Raw genomic sequence first — 23,535 nt, 5'->3', positions numbered from 1 at the left:
TATTTTTTTCATGCCTTTCTATTAATCTTTGAAGAATTCGATTATATTTGTTGTATAGAATTTTTTTTTAGCTTGGTAGCAATAAATGAAAATGGAATATTGAATAATCATAAATAGCTTTTCAAGAAAGTCCATATAGAAATTCGAAGAAATTCATTCAACGCTCGATACCTACTGACTTTTATTTAATAGACAATAAACACAAGTATTTCATTACAAAGATTACAAATTCAGTCTCAACCAATTATCATTATAATATATAGACTAAAAATAGTTTATGACGCCTATACAGGATGTTTAACAATCTGTTGAACCCATAGTTAAATCGAAACGTCACACATTTACTCTCATCGACCTGAAGATGCTTTTGCAATAGCGAAACTCGCTTTTCGTAGACAAAATTTCGGTTCTGAAATCTTCATTTTAGTAAATTTGGTGCTCAGTTTGCATTTCCGAATTTTTTATCAATTGCTCAAAAGTGGGGGTTGATTTGATTAAACGTATCCTGAATGTTGAATACGTCGTCTTCTGAGAACCACATGTATTTCCACTTAAAATTAGTCCGAATTTCAATATGTCGTCCACTGTAACATGTTCCATCGTATATGCAATGAATTAAATTGAAATGTATGATGTCATTCAAAGGGAACATTAATTCAAACAGAATATTGTTTATTTCAGCTATAGTGTCACCGATTATTTTGAATTGCTCCATATTTTCTTGTTATCAACACATTGCACCCTAGGGTGTAATTGCCAGTTATTGCTTGAAAAGCTGTAACATATTCCAGTAATTGTATAAAATATACACTGACAGTGAATGGGCGAAGATATATTGTGATGTTTACTACCTCATCAAAAAATGCCTTTTTAATTACTTTTGTATTATCTTGACTTTGTATTCTCTTATATTATTTTTATTGATATGTTCAGAACTTTTATTACAATTCTTCTACAGCACAATGTCTACATAAAAGACGATTCCTTATTGAATTTATTCTTTTAAGACGTAAAATAGTCTCAAAAATGCATTTATTAAATAAGAGCTCGAATCTCTAAAATGTTGTAATCCAAAGGCAGTTCTTGGGAAAAGGATCATACCAGGACTCCTGATGAATTAAATACACATGATTCTTATCCTTTTTTCCTCATTTCCATATAAATTTTCATTGTACCTCAAAGACATATTAAGCAAAATATTATATTCTCTTTGTTTCTTGAACTGGTTAGACATATCGAGTCTAAATATTTTTGTTGTCAATATTTATCATTAAGATTCTAATAAATAACCACACATTATGGTTGAGTGGACATTTTACAGCTTCCAGGAAGTGTAATATATGGGGCGCACATTCAACCAGGAAAAATACTCCAGGAACATTCCCCTTTACACTCTATCGTTTCCACATTCATACCATCTACTTCCCTCACATAAGAATACATGAAAATATAATCAGACCCCCACAATAGAATCTAGATATCGCAATAAAGAAAATATTGGAAGCTGACGCGTTTGCGTTGATTCGGAACTTGAGCTTTCGTTATAAAAGCTTGTCGGACCAGGAGGCTGGCTACAGTTTGTACACAATCTCTCCAACCCCAAAAGAACGACCCCTGCGCCATCTGTACAGATCCCGCTCAAAAGTTCACGACTGTCTTTCGGAAGGAGTGATATGTTCGTTTGAATTCCTAGCGGCGTTCTTTGAAGTTTTTTGCGCAAAACATATATTATTATTGTCATGGGTCTGGTTGCGATCGCCGTTCATTTGTTCATGGTTGTTTTGTTGTTTCATCAGGATGTTGTTGGTTACGTTGCTGACAAGAGGAGTACGGCTACAGAAAAGAGTACAGATGACTTCATGGATTATCAGTTAGGGGTGAAATATGACGAATACCCTGTGAGTATTTGAATTTTTTCGTTTCTATTGGTTGTTTCTAAGAATTTTTTCTCTGCTCAGAAATCAAAGACTAATATGAAGGTTTCTATTATACGTTAACGCGTCATTTTTGCCATAAAATATCCTCGATATGTTCTCAAGAATTCAGGCTATGTACTAATGGTTCTGAATTGGAAATTTATTCGCTTTTTGACTTTTTATTCAACCAACTTAATGGTTTTGGTTCGAAGCAGATATAAAGATGTCCAAATCCAGAAGTTGATGAAAAATTAAAAAGTTTATTACTGTCCAAATCAATGAACTTCTTCAATCAATCTTCTGAGTAGAAGGGAAAGTAAATTTCTGGAAAATGCAGAATTTTATTTTCCTTAAGCCAGAAAGATTCAGAATGTGAATTTTCAGTTGGGTGGAAATTGAATTCTAAAAATATCATTTTCATCCGGAAATTAACAGTTTATTCAAGGAGATCATAAACATTTACTATACCCATTTGCTGGACATAAATTTCTGGAAATTATTCGTCCCATCGTAAACTCAAAAGATAAAATGCGTCATTGACGTGGGTATACAGAGTGGGTAAAAAGCGACGCACCAAATTCGTATCTTAGATTGTCAATTTCAACTCCGAATCACGCACTTGAGTTTTTTTAATGGCAACCCTAACTTTTTCTATTGAGGTTGATTTGGTCATTGATGTTTTTTCATCAACTCTTTCTCATTATAGGGATGAAATGGTTGAACTTAATGGTTTAACTTTTTTATATATACTAAGGTCGATATGGCTTACACATTAGTATTAACCAAAATTTTTTCGTAATTGATGAATTATCTTTAATGAAAACACACATGTACAAAAAAACCTTCCTTCGTCTTTCATCATTTGCTACCCTACATCAAAGTAAAAATTGAGTCGAATTAAATCTTTCAACCATAATGAAAAAGGGGTGGCAAAAACTTCATCAATTACCTAACCACCTAAAAGTCATATATTCCTGAAAAAATATATACAGGGTGTCCCAGGATTAATGGGACAGTACCTCGAAATAGGATGAACAGTTCTTATGGAGTCATGCCTGCAAAAGCACCATTGAAATTGCATTTAAGATGACGACTTGACTCATTGAATTTTTTTAGAAGGACATAGATACAGGAATGAAATTTTGCAGTTATATTTTTCAAATAGAGATGCACCTAGAACTCAATTTTTCACTCATCCTCCATAGCTACGGAAGGGTGAAATTGGCAAATCTTTTTTATTTCCCACCATAACTTTTCATTCGCAGGTTCATCAAAAAATATGCGTTGAAATGACGATTTTTTCTGGAAACTTCAGTTGTGTTCGTAAAAGAATAAATTAGTCCTTCGGTCTGTTTTTGGAGGACATATTTGATTTTTTTACCGACATACTATCATGTCCACGATATAAAGTAAAAATTCAACGATTTCAAATGAAATTGCCTTTTCAATGCTTAATTTGTAATGATCATATTCGGCGTCTGTGAAAAGTAGAAAATTAAAAAGGGTTGTCGATTTCATCCCCTCTCTAGCTATGGGGGACGAGTGAGAAAACGTTCAGGTACATCTCTATTCAAAAAACACCACTGCAAAAATTTCATTCGTTCATCTTGCTCGGAAAAAATTTAATAAGTCTTCATCTTTGAAGCAACATTACTCTTCGACGAGGCGTTTCCGGACATACCTCCATAGCATAGAAACTTTTCGTCTTATTTTGAGGTTATGAATCTATATCCGAATTATTCCCATTAATCCTGGGACACCCAGTATGAACTCCTCAATCATGCTTGAAAGGGAATTTAAATTGAAATAATCAATTTTGTGCGTTACCTTTTACTTTCTCTAAATTTTCGAATTTCTTCTGGAGTAGAGTAGATGGTGGTCGATTTGTTCTTTGAATAATTATGTCATTATTAAGAATAATGAACCAACAAGAATAATAAAATATGAACTACGTATAAACGGACAAAAACAATATTTGAATCATTCGAATTAAAATCCAGTTTAAAGGAATGATTTGAATTCTTCAGCATTTCCATATCTTTTTCTAATCTTGCGATGGAGCTCGTACTGTTCAAGACAGTTCTTCACTTCAGCTTTAATCCCGTTTACAAACGGTATTACCGTGGGTATTATCTTTCATTCGTGAAAGCATTCAGTTTGTCTTCTGAACATGGGACAAACGACTTATTCATCCTAACGAATAGAAATTATATGAAAGTTGTGCGATCTGGTGGAATTAATGCGAGAAGTTTGTAAATATTTGATTTCGATATTCAAGAAGAGCTTATATATGTGGGAAATTCTTGAGGATAATGGTGGTATTATGTAGGAGTTTCGTCAAAAAAGTTTTGTTTTCTATTTCTATAATACCTATAAGGCTATTTTCTGCAGATTATGAAATTTAGGATAGTATAGATTGATCATAAAATTATTGGATATCTTCTAAGATTGTCAGGCTTCAACATCGTCAATATTTTCCCGAAATATTTTATGGTCGTTTTCATCCATTGAAAAAGGAACCTACTGATTGATGATGAAAAGGCATTCATTATCTATGCCTGAAGAAAAATATAATACTAGCAGAGCTCCTAATCATATAAGGCTATGCTTCTTCAATGCCTATTTCTAACAATAAAAAACCGCTTTTATTTTCAGCAAACTGACCTTTTGTGTGGTATCATTCAGACGTAGGACCATTTCAACTTTGATTTGAAGGATTTCAAAAAAATTCACCAGAATGGGGTACAAAACAGCGTATTAGAATTAGCCTACCTTTGTGTCAGAATAGATTTCCAATTCCACTTTGCAGACGTTTCAAGAATTGCTTTTTCCCTTTTCTCGTCTATTCATAAGTGTGAATGAACAGTTCTTCCTCATTTTATGAGGTGTTCTGCCTGTTCATCTTCTAAAATGGCTTAATTACGAAAATTCACACGGATCAGAGGGGGCTTTTCATGTTTCCCGTAATCACCCCCGAATGGAAGGAACAAGTGTATAAATTTTCACGTGATTCTTATTCAATTGCAGACCTGATTACTCAACATCACAAGTCAGATAAATTAGTTCCTCGCGTTCAAAAGGCAGCTTGATGACTTGATTTCGTATCCTTCGGATTGTAGGATGAAAAACTTGGATGATTCCTTTTCGGCATGGTATAAAAAAGGAACCATAAACGTTTAATTACTTATTTGTGCCCACGCCCAATTCAACTCTGGATTAAATTGACTTAAGAATAGAGACAGGTCTTGTAAATTTCAGATCTTTATGAACAAATAATTTTTTTAAGTAGAGAAAGGAACACCTTTTTATTTTATTCATTTTCGAAATATGATTGATGATGAAAATATAGAATGGCAAACAATCTGTAGAGTCCATTTTATTGCCTTATTCGGCTTATTCTATTCCACTTTAGATACTCAGATCTTTTATATTCCAGTGAAATATCACACTCCATTGCTCTTCCCCATTTAGGGGGATGAATCGGTTCACAGGGAAACGATAATATCTACCTACTTGTGCAGTCAGCTCAAAATTATTCGTATCCAACTTGGGAAATAGAAAAGCGAAAACCTCTTTTCTACTTCTGGCTGTAATTCGCTTTGATGTGTCATGTGATGGCATTATTCTGATGTGTTTTTGATACGCTTTACTACGATTCGATTAGTATTTCTTAACAGAATTTTTTTTTGAGTTGACATAAATTATTCCTCACAACTTGCATACAACAAAATGGAATAAGATTCAGACTAACGAAACTTTTATTTTCCTGACCTGTTAACTGAATATTCATCTCTTCAAAACCCAATTCATGAGGAATGGCAACTATAAGATTTTTTTCCTGGAAAACTTATTCTCTTGTTCCATTTTCAACGGCTGAAGGAAGCTCAGTAACTGAGGAAACTTGGAAGATTATTTTCGTGAACAATGAAACAAAGTCTGCAATATTATAGGATCAGTTCTTAGTTCAATTTTTCAGCTCGATGTAGCTATTTCCCTTTGTTCTAAGGAAAAAATGCGCAAACTGTTTCATCGTAGCCGAGGAACGTTTATATGTACAGGTGGTCTGAATTCATGGAAATAATGAATGATAAGTACCTACTTGGACCCTCTGTGAATATGTTGAAATTTTACGCAAGCCATTCAGTTATGCGAACGCATTCTTCAAGACATATTGTTCTTATTATTCTGATGATTCAAGCTATCAAGCTCGTCATTTAGTCAAACAGCGTTGGACAGATGAAATTTCAGCAGACTTCTTGGATAATTAAATGTTCTACGCTTACTTGGGGTATTGTCATGGTCCATTATAAGGAACATAACGAAGGAGGCCTGATATCAGGAATTCGTCGAGGTTCACTAGGTTCACTCACCCCTAGAAGATTGGGAGGAACCGCAGTTAATGGCAAAATATAACCATTCTCCTCCACAGGGCTTGTAATTCGAGTGCAGTAAAATTCAAACTCAACCTATTTATGTTCATCTAACATCATTAAACCAGAAGATTCGCATATTAGGTGGATTCGTGTATAATGACAGGTTCATCTTTCCAGTAAATTCGTCGTATGTGCATTTACCCATCCCTGACAGATGTGTCATAGTGATCGCTTTCAGCCATTGTTGTCATAGAGCATATTTTCATGGATTTCATGAATTGTTTTTCAATGAAATGAACCTCCATGAGAATTGTGCTATATATTCCGATAAATCATACGCTTAAGTTTTGAACCCCATCAACGTCGAAGGGTTAAATGAATTATTCCGGTTCATAATTGAGTTTTGGATGCTGAATATTTCCAACAAGTTTCCCAATGAATAATTTTACCGAGATGAACTTAGTGATAACAAAACTAAAGGACCTTATGTTAATTGATTGTAATAGGAAATTTTCAGTTTGTTTTGATGGGAAATTAAAGGCTCGCTTCATTCCCTAAAAATATCACAAGTTTCAATGGACATTAGGCACTGTTTTTTCATGGGGAGAATTAAAAAGGTTTCAAATCTTCCAGATCGGTAAAATCATATTACTGGGGCTAACAACCCTGCAGTTTTTCAGTGTTCCACAACCACATCCATCGCCCTTTCATCTTCAACTTACGTAGGAGTACCTGAAATCAGATCATTCGGGCATGTGTAGTGTCATTATGCACACACAACAATTATGGGTTACGGGCTTTTGATTAGCATTCGTCATATTTCTTGGGGTGAATCTGTGATATTCTACACCAATTAGCTTTCAGAGTATAGTCGATAGAAACGAGGGCTTCAAATTTCTACCCCATATACTGTCTGTTGTTCATCTCTATTCCTTGTTCAAGGCAGCGTATATCATTTTTATTTCGTTGTTTGATCTGCCATAATATCTTCTTATTCGATTCAAATACAGATCGCGTAGAAAGGATAGCACAAATATTTACTATTTTGAAGAAAATAAGCCAATTTTTATTTTAAATTACGCAACTTTCCATATTTTATTGAGGATATCCTTCACGGGGAATGGAGGATGGTTGACCTTTGTAAATGGCAAACCTAACTTTTTTTGTCAGAAATAAATAGGTTCTGAGGACGTTTCTGTCGTTGATGAGGGTTTTTTCATCAACTTTTATTTTATTGTAGGGGTGTAATGGTTGAACTCATACATTTCGAAGTTTTCCTCATTTTAACCCACGAAGAGGGTGCATAACAATTTCGTCAATTAAACATGAAGAGTTCAATCCTAATCCAAAATAAAAATCGACCTGCTGATTTTCTACAAAACAGTGAGAGAAACATTTACTCACTCTATACAGGCTGTATTTGAAGGTATCAATGGTCAAAATGAAGCGTTTCACCAAAAATCATCTAAACAAAACTTTCAAAATGACAAAGATTGAAAACAAATTGAAAATGATTACTGAAATAGATCCTAATACGACCCTAGACTGTTTATTAGCTGCATTATCACAAAGCAGTGGGAAAAAACTTATCTCCTGATTCGACCATGTGGTTTCGTTTAGGATATTGGCTCGTTCGATATTTACGTTTCCATTTTCCATTTTTATTACAACTTAGGATAGCCTAATTGTTGTCATCATTTTTCAGTAATTTATACGATTTTATGAAATGGCTCATTTTGAAACCAACATACAGAAAGGACACAAGAAAAATAGAATAATACTTCAAAATCTCACCAATAAACTTTGTCTAAATTTTTTCACAATGGGCATCACAATCTTCTTGTTCGAACATTCCAATAATCGTCGTTAAAATTATATGAAATGGGGAAATATCATGGCACTTTTTCAACATAACTAACATAAGCACTTTCAAGAAACTTCCTCATTTTTCTACATTTTTTTTCACCCTAAATTGCACGAAACAACATTTATTATTCTCTCAAAAGTGACCTGATGCATCTAATCCGATGAACTTGGTACTGAACCATTCATTGTCCAGGCATAAGTTTATGTTTTGTTTCGTTTTTACGATGCCGGAGTAACCTTCCACAGTCCCGTGATTGAAATTCAATGAAATTTTATCAAACTTCTAGGGGTTGTACCTCACCCATCTTGGATATTTTATATGGACAATTTTTGGTTACACGACTCATTTTGATGAGTTCTACCTTCTGTCAAGAAAAAAAGACTTTCCTTCGACAACACCCTGTATATTGAACGTTCCTATCATTGTCCCACAAGTCCCTTTTTGGTTTTCAAACCGGAGGAATAATAGCTTGCATGTAATAGACAGCAATATAAATGTGGACATCGTAAGGAAGATGATTACAGGGTTTATTGAAAACTGTAAATAGCTGCATAGAATGTTTTGTACATTGTGAACTGAGCGCATACAATGAGACCTGGATCTTGCATAAATGTGCTCCAATCCGAAATTGTTGCATAAATACCCTGTCACAGTTATCAGGAATGTTAGGACGTAGGTGAAATGGCGAAATGGTAAAATTTTCAAGTGATTCAATTGTGTTTACACCGGAAGAATAGCTCTACTCGAACTTATCGCTTTAAAAACGTCTACAGACTTGTGAGTTGCATAGTTAAAACTTGCCTCGATATTGGAGGAATCTTTATCGATATTCAAGTGAGAAGATGCATTCATACATCACACTTTTTCATTGTAAACTAACGAGTCTAATATCATCCGATTTAACTGATGCTCAAATTCACTTGTCGTTTCCTTTATTCGGGACCCCAATTATGGAGACGTTGACGGATGTTTTCAATATAGAGAGAAGCAAGATGTCACAGTTATTCCGACTCGTGGTTCCTTTGACAGGTGGAAAAACCCTATTTACGTGAGGAATTTAGGTTAAGGTTGCCCATATCCTTGTTTATTTCCAAAGGATTGAATTTTATGTTCGTATATTCTCGAATTCTGCTCGTGTCGTTTGAACTTGACAGACAAGACTTGGCGAATACACAGGGCGTTTCACGGAAAGTGAGTAACTAGGAAATGGAATGAGATATTTCATAAAAATCCTCAGATTATTGGGGTATAGAATGTTAGATAGGGTAACGTTGGAGGTATATTTTCACCGGAAAGACCATTCCACTATGTCACTCACTGAATGATCTGTATCTTTACTGTTTGTCGTTGCAAAACAATTAAATCCATGAGCGAAGCTTTGAGAATGAAAGCGTTGTTTTAGGATGAAAATAAATGCAAGTAAATCTGCTTGAATCTTGAGGAACACAACAAAAAACCTTCAGAACATCCGTGGAATTTTTAATCCAAATTAGAAAACTACGCTCACGTGAAAACGAATCCTGCAGTGTCAGACAGCATTTAATAAACGTCATTTCCAATGGAAATGCCAGGGTATACAAATACCCTGAACTAGAAGCAATGAACCATCTAGGAGAAATTAAGACGCAATATCACTTTTCACTTTCGACATCAATAATAATGTTCCGAACTGAAATGAGTGACGTATGGGGTTGTTTGCCTCTGCCACCTGTTGGGCTATCGAAAATCCAGCATCGAGTTGAATAACACCCCTCAGGTTGAGCGACTTTTAGAATAGTGGGCTGTCTTGGGAAATTGCCTGCCTTTCTGTAACCACCTTTATATTAGATACAATCGATATATGCAGAGTGCCCGGAAGTAACTGTACATCAGTATTAGAGTAGGACTAGCTGAGTACGAATTGACCACAAAAAATTGATTTCTGGCTTTCCCCAGAAAGCTACATGGTGATTTTCGAGATACATATGAAGAGAATCATTAGTTAAACGCTTCTCTTTCGTCAATTACCTCAGGAAATTCGATAAAATTCATTGAGCATGTTATTAGCTCGCGAAAGATCATACGAGAGTAGTTCATCATAATCGGATCCAAAGTTTCGGGAGTTCATGGAGTTAAATAGGCAGTCAATGTCCTGTCTGAAAGCCAAACATGCCGATATTGCTGGAAGCGATTTTCCTGCAACCCCTCGCTGGTAAACGGCCTAATAATGACCTTATTTACCGACCCCTGAAACCGATAATGATAAGCGGTCCAGCCCCTGTTCTCAGTTTTTCCCGCTTCAAGCTGGGATTAGAATCGACTTTTATTGACGCAAAATGTTGTCACTCAAATGTTACCACAATATTTACGGAACCTGCTGTGTATGCATTACGACCACTCAAGATGTTGTTGACTTTACAACCCTTATTTTTGTCTGGAGTTCATAGAGTGCATGAATGAACGTGAAAGTATACGTGTTTTTTTCGAGAAAATCTACGTGAAATGCTTGACCCCAGCGAACGTAGGATTGGAGGAAATGATGAACTTGACATGGTGAAAGCTCATGTATAATTTTTCCTCATTCCTTTGTCAATGCGAAGTCAGAAAGGGCCCCTCCCTATACTACACTGCGCAATAAATGATAATGTATTGAAGTAGGAATCGAAATACTTACATCAAATCCTTGTACCAATCATTCGAAAAACTCATTTTTAAGGCTTATTTATTTCAAATGAAAAAGTCACGAATATTCACAAAACACTGATAATTATTGAAAAGGCAAAGGGTTATTTGTAGGAACATCCACCTCGTCTAGAGAACGCACGAAACAAAACTGAAGATGAATTAGAAAGTAGACGTTATATCGAATTGAATGGTAGGGGTGAGGTATTTCGTAATCATTATCTGTTAAGTTTTACCTAAAACTTCGAGAACATTCTAGATAACTCTCCAAAGGGCTAATATTTCAGGAAATATCTATATTCTTGGATGACTCAACGCATATTCTGAAAATCTAAATTTTAATGAAAGTTAACTCTACATTGACTTTATAACTTATTTTTATGTTCTCTCGGGAAGGTTTTGAACGGAAAAAGACACATTAAATGGAAGAAAAATTCAGGATTTCACCGAATCTTATGTGACAGAAGAGAAATACCATTTTCAAAATACTGAAATGCTGACAAGTGATTTAATACTTGGTATTTCCACCCCTTGCGTTAATTACAGCTCGGCAACGACGGTTCATACTCAAAATGAAAGATCTTAAAATGTTCTGATCTAATCCTTCCCAGATTTCTCCGAGTTGGATTCCTAAGTCATTAAGAGTAGCTGGATGATTTTCTGAACTTCTCAGCCTTCTATTGAGGTTGTCCCAAACCTGCTCAATCGGATTGAGATCTGGACTTCTTGCTGGCCATTCCATTCGAGGGACTTCAACCTCTTCAAGGTACTCCTGAACGATGCGCGCACGATGGGGTCTGGCATTATCGTCCATAAAAATGAAATTTTCACCAATGTATGGGGCAAATGGCACTACAAGCTCTTCAAGAATGTTCCTTATATACTTATCAGCATTCATAGGTCCATTATCAACGACCACTAGGTCTGTACGAGCAGTCAAAGATATTCCACCCCATACCATAATCGATCCTCCCCCGAAACCAGTAGTATTCAGGAAAATGCACTGAGCATATCTTTCATGTGGACGTCTGTATACAAGGGAACTTCGATCAAAATGGTAGAGGCAGAATCTAGACTCATCTGTGAAGAGAATTCTTTCCCAATCGGCCTCTTCCCAATGGATATGCTCTCTCGCAAAATCCAAACGCGCCATTCGATGGGCTGGGGTAAGAGCTGGGCCTCTTGCCGCGACACGATGCCTTACATCATATTCTCTGAGGCGACTTCTTATTGTCTAAGTGCTAATTTGCACCTCATGAGTTTGCTCAAGCTGAATTTGAAGGAGGCGAGCGGCTGCAAACCGTTGTCTCAACGAAGAAACTCTCAAGTAACGTTCTTGAATGGCAGTTGTTACCCGTGGTCTACCCTGTCCTGGTCTTCAGACATTCATACCTGTCTCCCTGAATCGCTGCAACATTCTGGACACACTTGTATGGGAAACTCCAAACCTTTCTGCAATTCTTGTGTATGTCCACGCTTCTTTTCGCAAAACTACCTCTTGGGCTTATTCCTCTTGGGTCAAATTGCGTGTTTCGCGTTGCATAGAAAATCAAACGAAAGAAAAACTATTGATCACTAGAATTGATCGAGAACAACTGATTTTAGAATGGAGCCAATACATTCAAAATATGATAATATCATGTTTTTTTATTCCTGCTGGGAAAAAACATCTGTATTGAAGAAAACCGCTGAAAGTGGATAACATATGCATGCATAATTCTGATAAAAATAATTATCCTTGAGAACACCTCAGTTGTAGAATAAATTTGAGATTTCCATGTGCGTTAATTTTTTTGCGCAGTGTAATTTTTTTTAACAATATCAAACGAAATGAATCGATTTTGGTCTGCATTATTGACGTCCTTATTCAGCAACTTTTCCAATTAAATCTGAAGCATGAAAATTCCTACGGATAAACCAAAAATCATCAAACATATCAAATCAATTCATCCGTTACCACATTAAAACATCCGCATAAAAATTAAATAGGATTGTTATTGAAATCTGCACATAATAAAACAATCTGCACGACTCCCAAAATTATAATTTTTGAATGGTGCCGAATTTATTGAACAATTTCGAACGTATATGATGAAGCGAAATGGATTTCAATCAAAAATTTCAATTTGTAGGTGGTATGTAGATTAATTTGGGCATGTTAGTATTTTGCGCACATATAGGGTCACGTTGATGTAAATTGAAGGATTTTGATGATTTATATTCCTACGTGGGGGAAAATGAGATGCCCACACGTAGTGTACATTCAACTAGGTATATGTAGGGATATTCTAGGTGGCCCTTGAAATTGACTTGATTAGGCCGTCTTTGAAATAATCCAGATCATTTCTGAAGAAAAACTTTGCTGCTATTTTCCTGTTACGTTGGCCCATAATAACTATACCTTATCAATTTCATCAGAAGCTCATTAGAAAAAAAACACAGCATCGATTTAAATGATTAGCTTGAAGTCTCCTTCCCCTTAAAATTCAAAGTGATCACATAAATAACACCTACGTCTGCTATGACGACACACAAGAAAATCTAGCTTTTCCCGAAATGAAGTCAGCGTTGAACGAGATGAAATTGGGAGGTGATGAAATAAGTTGGCGTAATGAGATAAGGTTGTTGATTCAAATGTGCATACCTCAAGATTGAACCTTTTGAAATTGAATTAAATCTTTCACATAATTTTTACTGAATTCTTTGAGTAAAATTATGGATTTCGTGAAGATAGATGACTAATATGTTTTATTATATAGATGATCGTCCCCAAAAAGAGGACAGCTATGTTGGTGGATCGTCTGATGGTAGCCTTGAAGGAGGCCATTGATGAAGAGGAGGCACAAATGGGGAATGCCATCATAGAAGAACAACCTCTGACAAAATCCTTTGTACTAAGTCCTGATGACGTCAGAACGGTAGGTATATCGAGTTGACTTTTGGAGAATAGTGAGAAATATGTATAATTTTTATTAGTTAGGGTGTTCCTTTTATATATGTCAGTTGATTTCTTAAAAAATCTGGAAATGGTGAATTTGTCTTGGGCTCAGACTTAACCATCTTTGTTAGCGTGATAATCTTCATAATTTGACTATATCGAAAATATTTCGAAACGTATATTTAGTGAAGGTATTCATAAACTCATTTAAAATTTTCTACTCTCTAGTGTCAGAAGCATTCTATATACCTACTATCAATTATTGATGATAGCATTGTTCAATGATACATTTCCGGGAGCAATAACTATATCAATATCAATTAATTAGAGGTAAAGACTTTTCGAGGTGTAGAGTATAGCTACCTTTGTGTCGAGATATCCATATAATTGGAAGATAATTGATGAATTAACCCTGACTACAGAATTGACTTCTGCGAAATGGCTTTTCGTATGTGAAATGAAACTAATTGATTGCAGAGTGGATTCTCATTCATGACATGAAATAAAACGAAAAAGAACTACGATAATAACTTCATGAAAGATATTTTTCAACAAAAGATGTCTCCTACCTAATGACACAATCTTTTTCATTCATCAATATTCAAAGGCTTCGTTGAATACAGATGAGTTGACCGGTGAAAATAACAACATGTTTGGTCATATTCATTTCCTGTGACATAAGTGTAATAATATTACTATTTATTGCGAATAAAAACTTTACAAATAGGAAAAAAAACCTAGGTATTCAATTAGAAGCTGTCTTTCACCTTTCACCAGTTTAAATTATGTCAATACATCGCCATCTATATAAAAGAGTATACTCACGACGAACAGTTTAATATCTAAGCCACTAAGTATCAAACACTCGTGAATATGTGAAACATGTACGACTGTACATTTTCTTAAATTGCACTTAGGTGCAATTGGGTTAGCCCAACCCAAATAGCTCAAAACCTGAAAGGAACAATCAGCATAACTACAACAAATACCAAGAGCGTTTATTTCATGGGAACCTGAAGCTTGTAGATGTTCACGAAGTACAAATTCAGATCTGCCTGAGTGTCGTATTCAGAATACCTCATCCCTCGTATGAGTAACTGTAGCAAAGGTGTTAAAGATCAAATGTACAAACTCCCACATGAAGGCAGACAATTTCCGAAGTTTTGTAGTCAGGTACGAAGTTCCAGAGGATGTAAATTTTCAACCTTACAGAGATTGAGTTATCCCGGATTCCTAGTGATAATTCGAAGTGGAGATGAAACGATTTATTGGATTTACACTGGGTGTAAGAGTATTGCCTAATGAGGTGTTCGAAGATTAATACGTACAGGGTGTTTCGAACTGAATCTGGAAACTGAAGATAATACAAGTAATCATAGGCTGATTGATTGAGCATTTCTCTGAAAATTACAACAGCTATATTCCTAAAGTTCGCTGGATATCTATTCGTGTATGCCATGAAGAATGTTATACCACGGATTTTTATTTTATTCATTTATAAACAAGGTGGTTCGTTGCAGTCAGAATGACCTATATTTAAAGGTCAATTTTTCAGTGAATGATATTCAGACGATTCAAAAATCTGAAAATGTTAGGATCTGAATCCTGGGTAGATGGCTAACTAGCTATCCACAATTACTGACGGTACCCAAAGAAAGACCGTCTCATCAAGGAAGAGTAGATGCTGACCATGGTTTCGGTCTTGTTTGATCTCGTCAGAGCAACACAACTCCACCCCTGATGAGAACAGTAACGGAATTTTCTGACTATATTAAATGCTGGCAATTTCTACAAAGTATCAACATCCAGCAGCCAGCAAGCCAAGATTGGCTCCTCCTGACCGCAGAGCAAAGATGGTAGCTTTCATCCTAACATGCTTCAAATCTCAGGCGTGGAAGTTTTTGTTGGATCATCTTGTATATTGTATACCTATTCGTTCATTCATTCATTAATTTCTGTATCCCGTTATTGAGAATGAATCATCAAAAATACTCAAAAACAAAACTGTGCGATCAAACTTATAATTTCTTAGGGCTACTTGGGACTGTGTGACCTCCTGTGACTGAAGAGACCCGACCGTGACCTACAGATCCTTCCACACTCCGGGCATGCATAGTCTAGTCACCGACCAGATCTGGCCGCCGCTGTATTCTTCTCGAGTCTTCATTATAACTGTGGACCCAAGACCTCCACTGTGATCTGTCTAATGATAGTTGTTCCCAATTAAGATTGGCATTAACTGATTTTAGGGATTGATACATAAACTGCTTATACTGGCCTCCTGGTTTCCGAGCTCCTTCAGTGAGTTCGCCATATAGAGCTATTTTGGGGAGTCTTGTGTCTTGCATCTTCAGAATGTGGCCGCTCCACCTGAGTCGGGCCCTCGTTACTTGAGTCTCAATTGTTATACAACTCGCGCGCTGCAAGACTTCTGCATTTGTATCGTTGTGGAACCATCTGATGTGCATTATTTGTCTTAGATGACGTTGTTGCGTTTGTTCAAGCTGTTTGATGCGTCGCCTGTAGGGCGTCCAGCTTTCGCTTGCGTAAAGAAGCGTTGGGAGGACGACTGCTTACAGCCGTCTTGGTCTTCAGATTGAGGTCGTGATTTTGAAACACTCTATCCTTTAGCATCCAGAATGCCCGTGATGCCGAATTGATACGGTTGTGTTTTTCCGTGTCCAGGTTAGCCCTAGTATTTATGAAGCTTCCCAAGTATTTGAAATGCTTGACCTGTTCCAGAGTTTCATCATCCAGGCTGATATTTGTTTGAAGGCCTTCTGGCGGACTTACCAGAATGTTTGTTCTGTCAGTATTGAGTCTAAGGCCTAAAGCTTCGTATATATGTTACAGAAACCTATATATACCTTCATATTATACAGAAAAGTCTGGCAGAAATCGTCATAGCTTCCAGTAGGTCTACTACGAGTTCATTCATTCCGAGACAAAGCTCAAAATCTATTTTTATTCTGTCAATTCATCTACGATTCATTTATCCATTTTACTCACCGATTATCTGGAATCTCGAACTTCCAGGTCAGTTACCGTGAAGTATTCTGATTCCCGCCTTCCAACACTTTTTCCCGTTCTAATTTCTCAGGCCTCCTACGACGTTGGCCTCAGAATTCCCCTCGCTGTCACACCGGACCATTTATCATAATAATGGTGTCGAGTGCCGGCCTGGCGTAAAACGAGAAAATAGAAATAAATCGCACCTTGTCCGCAAAAGAATTTCTGGCTGTCAAATCGTGACAACCCTCGTGTCCTGATATCTTCCCACGGGTGCCAATGCAGAACTTTTGTAGCCTACTGATATGTATGTTTATGGAGTTGGACATATGGAAACGTAGGCGTTTAGGTACAGAGAAAGATTTCGAATATTATTCGTAAATTCTTGTTCTGATCATTTTCCTCTACCCCAAAAAGTAATTTTCCTTAAATCAGACAGCGCAGTAGTTGGGGAGCCCAAGAGAGAAATTCTGTATTTACTCGAGCGTGCCAGATTAATATAAGGGGAGATACCTTGGATCCTGTAGAGTACCTCTACCAAAAGTAAGGCCTCTATATAGGGGGAATTGTTTAGGACAGTCTGTCAGAATAGTAAAAAAAAACGATCATTGTACATACTCGAGCGTGTTAGATTAAGATATATGAGGTTAATTACATGTTGAAAAGTATATATTCTCTTGGACTAACAATTTAAGCGTATCGAAAATGTGTGGAAGGGAGCCAAAGTTGCAAAAAAACGCCACGTGTACATTCTCGAGCGCGGTGGCTTTTTTCTTATTTTGAAGCTAATCATTCAAGAATAACGGAAAAATATAATCTGACGGTTTTAGCAAGCCGAAACAATAAAAATTGGCTATAAAAGTCACAAAAATCATGTTTTTTGAATTATCTCCTCTCCTGGGCTTCAAATTGTTTTCGCATTCATTATAAAAGTTGTAGGGCATAATATTTTCTACAAATTTTTTCCGAAGCAATTTTTTCTACGTTTGAACGTATTCGAGATATATGGCGATGAATGAACATTAGACTCTATATGAGTTAAGGGTATGTGAAATTGCTTCAGACAAACGTTATAGAATAATAAGGATAAAGGATAAATTCAGATGCATACCATCGTCAAGGCCCCAAATGGAGTACGCTCCATCGAAGAAAAGCAGATGCTGACCATGGTTTCGGTCTCATTTGACCTCATCAGAGCAACATAGCATTTTTCTACGATGGAGAACGTTTGGAATTGCCAATATTGAATAAAGTTCCATCAATTCCAAACGTTCTCCATCGTAGAAAAATGCTATGTTGCTCTGATGAGGTCAAATGAGACCGAAACCATGGTCAGCATCTGCTTTTCTTCGATGGAGCGTACTCCATTTGGGGCCTTGACGATGGTAAATTGACTAGTTCAGTTCAGATCGGAACACTTGTTGATATTCATATCGGCGGGTGGTATGCATCTGAATTTATCCTTATTATTGTATTCATTGCCTCCCTGTTCAGGCGTGATCATTCTTTTATTATTGTTGTATAGAATTTTATTATTCACAACTTTCATAATGAATACAGAAACGATTAGAGGACGCTCTCCCTAACTCTGAAAATGCACACATCACAGAACCTCTTTTCTCTCTACCCTCTAATCTTCAAAATCCACCAGGTCCTAGTCACTAGTCCCTTCAGATAAAACATTCCGCTTTTCAAGACTCAAACTCAAAAAGCGGGTGCATATTATGTCTTGTCACTTCAATAATTGAACAGTTAGAGAATTTGTTCAAAATGCGTAACTTAACAAAGCTTGATGAGCGTTTGGTTTCAAGGATAATTTGGGATTAGAATGCATTATCTGTTGGGTTCTTTGTCCAACGACTGAAGCCTAAAAATTGCCTCTGCTTTGAAAGTTCTTACGTTTACTGTAGTGATGCCCATGAGAGTCTCGTTTTCGAGATTCTCGAAGTCTCGTGAATATTTTGGACAACAAAGGAGTTGTCCTTTCAAATTTGAAAACTCTAGAATCATTTCCTAATTAGAATTGATTTTAATTCAATTTCTATAAATCGTTTTCGAAAAAAATGTGAAATATGAAAGTTAGTAATGAATAACTTCCCGACAGCCTTAAAAAGATCAATATCTACAGATTTCTGACCAACTGGGAGAAAAAATATGTCTCGAAACAGCCTGGGAAGACGATTAGTGTTTTTGATCGAAAACCAATTCCTATCAACATAGGAAATGCGCCGATAACTAACAATCCAATTCCTCGGCGATTTAAAATGTGGACAGAGCATTTCATCGGTTATTTCACAGAGAGTTTCCTTGACCTCGCAATCTCGTAAATCAACAGAGAGAGAAAAAACAGAGTGCGCAATAATGAAATTCCAAAGTTCTGAAACGTTATAATTGTCCACATTCCCGAGTGAATTTATAACGTATCACCTCCCCTAATTGAACCCTTCCCCTGTTTTTGCAAGCCCTCACAAGCAAACCTGCTTTGCTTTGGGGTGAATAATGCTGGATTTTCAGGGTGTACGTTCGAGTCCCCCATATTGGAGGTGTCAACAGTAATATCGATAAAATTAAGGTATAAACACGTTTAGCTTAGGACAATACGGTTTCTCAGAACCACTCGGCGTTTTGTGTGAAATATTGTTGATGATGATGCACAATCGAATTAGGTAAAACTGTGTTGAATCTAAGAATTTGAAAAATTTACTACATCAAGTGTATCGGGTATATCAATATTGAGTTGAAAGCTTCAGAATTATACATATGGAAGCTTTTTCGTGTTGAATTCTAGGTGAAATATGTATTTGGAACTGCTGTAATCGAGTTTCTCATTTTCGATTGACGGTATACTCAGAACTTCGTTATTCAAGCGAGAACTGTGTTCATTGGTCGACCACTCATTTCTCATTAAAGGAAATGTGACAACAAATTGGGAGTCTGGGAAAAGGCAGGTCAGGAGAAAGAGCCTGGAGATGATAACCTCCCCATGCGCCATTTTGTAACATTATTTGAGATTATCAAATAATAGGTATGTAACCTGTTGAAAAACACTTCCCCAGGATTGTTCACCACTTACTATGAGTGTCATTAAGAAAAAAATCAGCAAAATGTGGAATATACTAGGATGTATTGATATCTAGTTAGCCTAGACCAGTTCCATGCATAAAAAAAATTGCGTTACCATAGCATCGAAGAATAACTCATTAGAAGCGTCAGTGTGAAGTTTGAGGTCAGAAAAGTAAACCCGAGTTACGCAATAAATTAAAAGAAAGAAGATGTCCAACGAAATTGTGAAAATAGAAAAATTGGAGAATCGAGCCATCATCAAGTAATTGTATTTAAAAGGGTTAAGAGGTGAGCAGATTTACGAAGATATGCTTAATACTCTTGGCGATCAATGTCTTCTTGTATGCGACCGTGAAAAATTGGACTGCAAGCTTCAAAAGAGGTAAATTTTCCATTGAAGGTGATGACCGATCGGGAAGGCCAGTTTCTGTTTCAGTTTCCGAAAATATCGATGCAGTTCATGACGTGATTTTATCAGACTGTCGAATTGGGCTGAAACGGATATCTGAAGCACTGAATATTTCATATGAACGTATTCCTCATATCATACCTAGTTCACGTCAATTTTGACATCAGAAAAATTGCTGCAAAATGGATCCCCAAATGTTTGAATGTTGACCAAAAGCGTGCAAGGGTAGAAGCATCGCTTTCGATCTGTGCTCGATTTGAAAACGATGTAGACTTCTTAAACCGAATGGTTACTATGGATGAGACTTGGGTACATTTCTACGATCCAGAAACAAAGCAACAATCGATGGAATGGCGACACTCTGGTTCTCCAAGATCTGAGAAGTTTCGTGTCTAAAAATCTGCAGGAAAAATTCTTGCTTCAGTATTTTGGGATTGCCATGTAGTAATCATGATTGATTTTTTTGGTTAGGATAGAAAAATAACCGGAGATTACTATTCGACATTACTGACCACTCTACGAGAAAAAATTAAAGAGAAAAGACGCGGAAAGCTATCCAAAGGTGTTTTGTTTTTGCAGGACAACGCCCCTGCACACAAATGTCATGTTGCCATTCAAAAAATTCGTTATTTAGGGTTTGAATTACTAGAGCACCCCCCTCATTCACCAGATTTGGCCCCATCCGACTATCATCTCTTTCGTCAACTGAAAAAAAGTTTAGAAGGTCGTAAATTTTCTTCCAACGATTTTGTGGTTAAATAACTCATGTTATTCTTTGTAGTATTCAAAATTTGTTCACAGCCTTTTTTTTTTCCTAAGTAATAAGTATAATTTTTTTTTCAGATGGACCTTCAAAGGAGAGGTCACGGAAGTTTACCATCAGAGCCCAAAGTTCGACCGTACTGGAGATGCTACTTCAACGCAGTCACTTGTTTCTGAGGATTAAAACCAACTGAATCGATTTTTCATCCTAATCCATATAGACTCTATACCTTTGCAACCATTTAAATCCTTCCACCTTAGATATCACATGACTGTCACTAGTGATGATTTATTATTCGACAAATGCATTATCCTTTTTTTTATTCGTTTGATCATTCGATCGAATTCGTATTCCAATGAAACATGTTGGAAAAGAAATGAAAGTTCCTGAAGCATAACGAAAAAGTTTGATAGTAATCGGATGCAAATGTTTGAAACGTGTCGAATCTGTCTGACCCTCTTGAAAGTTCCTAAATATGTTTTTCTTTCAATGTGTTACCCCCAGACTAGGTTTATTTCAACACGATGTATAAAGTTTTGTATTTCTTTATTCACGACTTATTCAATAAATGTTGATATTGCTGTATTTGGTGTTTGTTCTTTCCATATGCCAATCCACCGAAAATTGTTTTTCGAGTTTATTTGAAATGTGTAATTAAATCTCCATCTATCCTATATTCAAGGTGATGTTGGTCGATGAAAATTTTGTCAATATAATCCTGAATGAGATGAATCCTTCCACAAAAAGAGGACAGAAGTCAGAAGTAGAGGTTATATCAGGAATCACCTTAATGAATCAACCAAAATTTAGACAAGAAACAGTTCGACGAATACATTTATCTTTAGACCTTACAATTGAATGAAATTATGCAATCAACCTCCCAAAAAATTTCAGGATGTAATTCCATTAATCCGAGCATACCAATGTTATGAAAAAACACACACACATAGATCACAGTAAATATAGAATGTACCATTTTGTAGTTAGGTATCTCAACTATTATACGAGATAATACATTTCATAATCTTCATAAGGTATCCAATTAATGAAAGGATACAAATAATTTCAGAACATATATTAGTGCAAAGAGTTTTCACCAAATTTTAACATGAAATAAATGCTCCTGTATTAGTTATTCCTCATAAAATAAGGATGAAGTGTGAATTGAGGAAGTGAAAATAGTACAATGCTAAGAGGTCGAACTTTTCTCATCAAATACAGATATTTTTCAACAACTTAATTCCCCTAATGGTATAAATCCCCAAATTCCAACCTTCTAATTCAACTCGGATAATAAATCTGAAAACAAAAGCCTCCTAGACATTTCTCGCATGAACATCTCTATTAATTTCATACCTGAGATGCTATTCAAAACCACACAAATTTCCTGCAGATTTTCTGCTCGCTGTTCTTTACAAATGACCCTCCACAACTTCTCCTATAAAGGTATATCTAGGTGCTTGAATAAACGGAAATGATGTTCATTTGAAGCGGAACTAACACGAAACTTGTTTCTGGATATCTTCGTTTCAATTATGCGAAATTTTCGTGTATACTTTCTGGCGGAAAATCTTTGTAGATTGCTCTGCATTCAACAGGTCAGTAGAGTATAATTGAAAGAAAGTGGCAAGATCGTTTCTTTTGAGTTTCTATAAATGACTTTGTATGATTTCCGCTTCATCTTTCTCATTATTAACAAGGGAATTCAAATTCTATCTTGAATGTATCACTTTGATATTTGTGTCTCTCTAAATCAAGAATGTTATTCGAATTCGTTTTGACAACGAACACTTATATTATTATAAAGCCTTAAAATTTGTACGTTCTCAAAGATACATGTAAGAATAACATTCGAAAGGATAATTTTTTGCATATTTTGAGGAGCGAAATTCAATTCATCGATGGATAGATCGTGAATGGTCCAAAAGAGAACTAATAGTTAGGGAGCCCACGATTTATTCGAGAGTCTTGGAGACCCAGTGGATTTCGAAGATTAGATGGTAGAAATAAAGAAAGGTTTTATGATGTATGCACTTGTATTGTCCAGACAATTTACCACACTTATTGCACTAGGACTCCACGGCAAAATCTGTGATCTACAAAAAGTTTAATGGAAATAAGGATTAATAGGTATTAGTGCATCTAGGACATACTGTTCATTATTCAAGGAGGCTAAGCTGCTCACAAGGCACCATTTCCAATGTACACCTCATGAAGATGAAAATCTGTTTGAAATGAAGCTGGTAAAAAGAACCGCATGAATCCAATATACAGCCTGTAAATTCCAATTTAAAACAGCTTAAGGATTCGAGTCCCACATTGTGGAAAACACGAATAGTTCGTTGAGAGGAAGATTACAGGTGTATCCTTGGGAAATATATGTTAGCCGGAAATCGTCGAATAGGGAATGCATAATATCCGTTTTCTGGGAAATGGGGTTGATTGGTTATTTCAGTTTATTGCGGTTTTAATATCGATATTTCACCGTGACAATTTGCCGTTATCTGGAAGCGCCATAAATCACTTTAAAGGATAA

The 23,535-nt window shown here is 36.1% G+C and overlaps 1 protein-coding gene across 1 annotated transcript; it reads left to right on the top strand.

Annotated features, from left to right (window-relative positions):
- The first annotated feature begins 1,354 nt into the window (after positions 1 to 1,354).
- On the top strand, positions 1,355 to 21,584 carry LOC123317155. The gene is made up of 3 exons (XM_044903544.1): positions 1,355 to 1,898; positions 13,577 to 13,735; positions 21,080 to 21,584. Exons 1-3 carry the CDS (start codon positions 1,740 to 1,742, stop codon positions 21,173 to 21,175), a joined length of 414 nt encoding a protein of 137 aa, XP_044759479.1. The 5' UTR covers positions 1,355 to 1,739; the 3' UTR covers positions 21,176 to 21,584.
- Positions 21,585 to 23,535: the final 1,951 nt, after the last annotated feature.

Source organism: Coccinella septempunctata, chromosome 7 (assembly GCF_907165205.1).
Source record: "Coccinella septempunctata chromosome 7, icCocSept1.1, whole genome shotgun sequence".
Lineage (NCBI taxonomy): Eukaryota > Metazoa > Arthropoda > Insecta > Coleoptera > Coccinellidae > Coccinella > Coccinella septempunctata.
Note: the sequence above shows the minus strand (reverse complement) of the source record. Positions and strands in the feature narration are given on the sequence as shown.